The sequence below is a fragment of the Myzus persicae genome, unplaced genomic scaffold (assembly GCF_001856785.1).
Source record: "Myzus persicae strain clone G006 unplaced genomic scaffold, MPER_G0061.0, whole genome shotgun sequence".
NCBI lineage: Eukaryota > Metazoa > Arthropoda > Insecta > Hemiptera > Aphididae > Myzus > Myzus persicae.
The window spans coordinates 467,957-473,638 of record NW_019101438.1 but is presented as its reverse complement, the minus strand read 5'-3'; the positions used below and the strand labels follow the sequence as shown (position 1 = coordinate 473,638).

At 32.2% G+C, this 5,682-nt stretch overlaps 1 protein-coding gene across 1 annotated transcript in view; it reads right to left on the bottom strand.

Moving 5' to 3' along the window:
• Positions 1-415: 415 nt before the first annotated feature.
• Positions 416-5,682, bottom strand: part of LOC111029063 (DNA-directed RNA polymerases I, II, and III subunit RPABC3) — a 41,347-nt gene continuing 36,080 nt past the window's right edge. Inside the window, exon 3 of the mRNA XM_022307899.1 lies at positions 416-1,265. Coding sequence (XP_022163591.1) covers positions 1,075-1,265 — 191 coding nt within the window. The 3' untranslated portion in view covers positions 416-1,074. The remainder of the gene's footprint in view (positions 1,266-5,682) is intronic.

The window sequence follows — 5,682 nt, the reverse complement described above, 5'->3', positions numbered from 1 at the left end:
CACAATAATTCCACGACGGTGTCATTATTATTATTAATTACAATATTATATTATTTTAATAAGGCTACTTATTTAACTAACTCCGATATTATCATCACAAATTGCGTAAGCAGGTGGTGCATGGTTTTGATCGCCGGTATACAATAATAAACTATATAATATTAAAATACATTATTACCATGCATTATTACAATTATTGGTAATCTCTAAAGCGTTATTATTAAACAAGTTTGTAAAACGTGACAATAATATTATACGTTTATCCGGTGGAATGGCTCCGTCCGTAGAATTGTTCTGCGATGGAACTGAGATACCACCAGCTGTGTTCACTCTGATTTCATCGAATAATTATCGAAACACATATGACAAGTTAACACAGGGAGGTTCCCAGTCCCACACGACAGAATGGTTGCGGCTCTCTGCTTGGAGGCTTCAGCGACGGTGTCCGCAAAATAATTCGATTCCGTATACCGGTGGCGCGATCTGTCGGCGACGTGTGTAGGTAACACGCGGCGTCTTTTACCCATAGATCGCGCTGCGTGTACCGTACAAAAAACGCCGACTATCGCCTTATGAATAATTAGATAAATATATATATATAAAAAAAAAACAAATATACATTCGAAAAACTAAATTACACTCTACTACGGACCTATATACTCTGCAACATTGAGGAGGTGGCGGTGGTGATGGATGGTGGGATGCGGGTGGGCGACGTCTTAGACAACGCAATAGACAAATTACAATATCGTTTCTATAATATATAGTCGTTTTTATTGCGCACGACGTTACGAACGGGTACGTGAAGTGTTTTGTTTTTGTCGAAATAGCAATGTTATAAGCGATAGTTATAAAGACTCATGTGAGAAAAATCTCGAATAGACCCCACCGTCCATACCACAACGTCCACAACCACCTCCATTGGCGATGTTCGAAATCGAGATTTATCACCGTCCCCTCACACTCGACACGAGTTCGTGTTTGGCCTATTATGATATTATTATCATCATCATATTATTATTGTAATAATATTGTATTATTCAACGAGTGTTGAGCACAATATGGTGTAGGTACTCACAGTTTGTTCTTGTGCGACTCCTTCACCTTATCGTCGCCTTCGATTCGATAAATCTTGCCGTACATGACATACTCGAAACTGTCGGCCCGGCAGCCATTCTGATCCATTTCTATGGGGTTCCAATCGCCAGCGTCAGGCTGTCCATCTTCGCGCAACGTGGTGGCCAACACCAGTCGGAATTTGTCACCTGTAACGAAAATTACAGTCTTTAAACGAGTCCATTTCGTCTCGTCACCGCGTTATCGGGGTTTCATTATTTTCGTTTTATGTTTTTCCACTTCCGAGTTTCCCGAAGTCATAATATTATCAGACCTATGCTATATTTGCCGGCACTCGGGCACTAAGAATAACCGGTCGAATTGAAGAAAAAACCAGATACGTTAAAAACGAAACCGGTTAGACTAATAATTCTATTCTTACTTCATCGTAACTATAACCATTCACATAATCACATGCCCGATGACCACCAGACCACATATGTAAATATTATCTGCAGAGAATGAGCGCTTGTAAACCTAATACCTGGTACTTCGCATGACTACGAATGCAAGATTACGAAATTGTAATTTTTGGGAGTGCTTTCGAGCGGATATTTTTCTCTCTGAAGCAACTAAATTATAATACCTATGATGGTTATAATCGATTCGTTGCGTTTAGCCTTGCAAAATATCAATAGTACTTATTTATGTACAGTTATCTAACCCACTACCCTAGTACGTGTTTCCAATACAATTTAATGAACTGTTGGAATTTGAGCATTCCATACCCTCCATCTTATCAATATTATTATTTACTATAGTTTCTTTTTGAATAGTTAACAGAAAGAGGAAAATGGTAAATTGAGACTGCAATTTATCCAACGTATGTCTATTGTCTCAAAAATAAAAAAAGTATTGAAAGAATTTTAACGAAAATATATAGAAAATCTCAAAATTATTCCTACATGTTTATAATTGTAAACGTATATACGAAGAATAGACAAATATATAGGAGAGTTCGTGTTATAGAAGAACCTGTTTTATAAACCATATTATAAACACACATTTTATATATTACTCATTTTGACACTTGGAATCCTGAAGTTCATGTGTATATATATATAAACTATATATATAGTACGTCTATAACTACTATAAAAATCAAATTCTTGAAAACCAGTTTTTAAACATAGCTAATATATTATTTTATATTATAAATTAACTTGTAAACTTCAATTACATAAACCTTTTTTCCTTCAAAATTATTCAATAATAATATGCATTATTGCTCATTATAGATAGGATTAAAAAGTCATAGATTACAATAGTACTACAATAATATTTTAATATTAACAATAATTTAGACTAAGAATAATTAAATTAAAAGTGATTAACATAATATAACATGTATGTCTAATACAAATTAAATTTTAAATATTTTCAATTTATCACTGATATAATCAACATTCTAATACATATGTGGTTCAATACTTCAATTACGAAGGTTTGAATAAATGGGTATTCAATTAATTAGGTTTGAACTTTGCCTCTAAATAGAAGCACGATAGGTTTGTAATAATATATTGCATATTTACAATGCACCTAGACACCCAGTACTATTATTTACTAACAATGATTAAAAATTAAAAAACTTATCAGAGAAATCAATAGTATATGTAAGCAAACCCTATTCATTATCATCACATGTTTTTAAACTTTCCTTAAATGACTGACTCTTCTCTGACCTCTTTTTACTCATCAATCTAATGAAAGTATACTTGATCTTTCCCACATTTTCTCCATCTTTCACTCCACGTGTACAGTATTCGCTGAATACTATTCAACTGTATTCACACTTTTAAATTGGCGTTATGTTCTATTACTTTTTCATCAATCTCACTACGAAATTGGAATCAATTATAACATAATATTATGCATAATATGTAATATGGATGTATAATATATAAATTTGTTTACATTGGTTACTGATTTCGTTGTATTTCATTATTGTTAGTTATTTATAAATTCTTCGTTTACCTTAATTTACTGGTAATAGAAATAAAAATACATTATATGTATATAAAAAAAGGACAAGATATTGAAATCAGTTGGCGGACGATGAACACTTATTTAGTTTTGGGATGGTATAGAAAAGTTAACGAATTTGAAACTGGTTTCTATACAAATATCGACTAACACTATTTACGTATTGGTAGTTTAAAAAAAAATTAATGAACAAACCAAAATATAATGACCAATTCTTCGAAGTACTATCTTGACCCGAATTCCAATCAACATATTAATACATTTATTCTTATTGATATATTGATAAGTTTAAGATAGCAGGCCAATATCTACTAAGTTTTTAGAAGTCTTTGTTCGAAAGTGTTCAGAGAAGAAAAACATCATTGTAAATTAGTACATTTTTTGATTCAGAATATAACACATACTTAATAGTTACTAAATGCTTATAGGTACATAGTTACGTATATGTATTCGTACTAAAGCCTACGGGTACAGTGGGTATAATAAACTTTAAAACCACTTAATAAGTAAACGTCATATATATTTATAATTCAGAGAATCGAAAACTTTAAAGTACTTTAAAATTAATAGCACCTACTGGTGAGTATAATAAATTATTCAGTACTCGATTTTGTTTATATAGTAAAGGGTCAATAAATGGAGGTCAGCCTAGAATATTGTATGTTTTTCTAGTTTAAATATGCATCGAATTTAAGACTATCACAAACATAATAACAACATTTATCGAAACAGAGAGTGTAAAAAAAATACTTTATTAGTTATTAGTTATTAATTAATAGTTTAGTTTTAATGTTATTTTATTTTAAATATAATACCATTGGTAGTATCCAATAAATAAATAAATAAATAAATAAATAAATAAACACAAAACAGTGAAGTTATAGCAGTTGGAAGTCTATACACATAAACTATATATATTACAGTAATCTATCATGGGTTTTTAATTTTCATGTCGAAAATTATTTTATATCAAATGTAACTTTTTATCAACAAATACAACTACTAGAGTCATTGCCAACAAGTATATACCTATTTATTTTATAAGACATAACCCTAGAGGCCTAGACCAACAATAAATCATATTACTATGAAAGTTGTCTACCTATATCATAATTTGTTTTTTTATTCAAATGGTTTTTAATTGACGATATCGTTTCATTTTAATTGTGTTGATAAGTTATTCCTTTTAAATTGTAAATCATATAATATTATATTATGTACCTACTAATTTCGTTAAAAAATGGATTCAATACCTATGCGGTTATGCATTAGATTTGGTATATTCTATAAGAACATAATAGACAATTAAAAAATTGATTTTAATTTTTGTTTTATAACCACAGCTATAATATTACGAAAACGCATATTACTATACTCAATTATAGTAGGTATCTACAACACAATAACCTATACAATACATATTATTATATTATTGCAAATATTTTTTTTTTATGGGTTAAAAGTTTTCAGCTTAAAATTATGTAATATTTCTTCGTAAAATAGATTTTCGGCATACACGCAGTAGGTCACAGCAGTGACTGGTAGTTTCTTTGAACCGATAACTTATGAAATTGCGTTTTCGTCGTTTTTAATTTAATTATATTACATAGGCACTGTTTTTATTTGAATGCCTAGCAATTGTAAGGAACAATTTTTACCGTCGGATCAATTATGCCACCATACACGGTTACCACGATTGCGAAAATCGAACGTGGTTTACGGCCATCTCCGGAGTGTGCTGTATGCATATCATTAATTTCTAAATAAAACATTTGATTGGTATTCGTATTTTGAGAATCGCATGTCTTAACATAATACAACAATATGCAGTGAATATTAATTTTAGTAAGGTGACACCCGATAACATATGGTAGGATGGTAGGTAATAGGAACCTATAATACGAGTACATCACAAGTTCAAAAAGATTTAGAATTAAAAATAATTATATGACCGAGATACTAAGATTGCCAATTACCTATTATACCCGAAAATATTAAATATTATCGAAATATTCCCCATCGAACAGTATAGTGATTGCCGCTTTGCAAGTGCACACTTATAATTATATTACAATTTCCGTTCTCTGTTGAGAGTACCCAACGCATAAACACAGGCGTTTTAGGTTCGCCCTAGTTTTTTTTCCGCAGAACTTGATCCATGGGGCATGGACCCCTCCCTCACCATTCAACCCTCGTCGGATGCAGTGTGAAGGGGGGCACGTTACCACGCGCATTCGTGTTCGCGCATCACGTCCTACCGATTTTCTTTTTTATTGTTCATCATACAATATTTATTGCACACACATACAGCCAAAGAGAAAATTTTATACATTACTTGCACCGAATTACACTGTATCTACATAATTTTTGTTGTGAGTGCGAGTGTATCTGTAAAGTTGGCGGCGGCAGCAATGTCGGAGGTTTGAGCGTGCGCGCGGCGAGCAAGCGAGCGATTGGCGGTAGCGGCGCGAGATGAACATAATACTATATATACGCGGATCGGCGAGAGAGAGAGAGAGAGAGAGAGAGAGAGAGAGAGAGAGAGAGAGAGAGAGAGAGAGAGAGAGAGAGAGAGAGAGA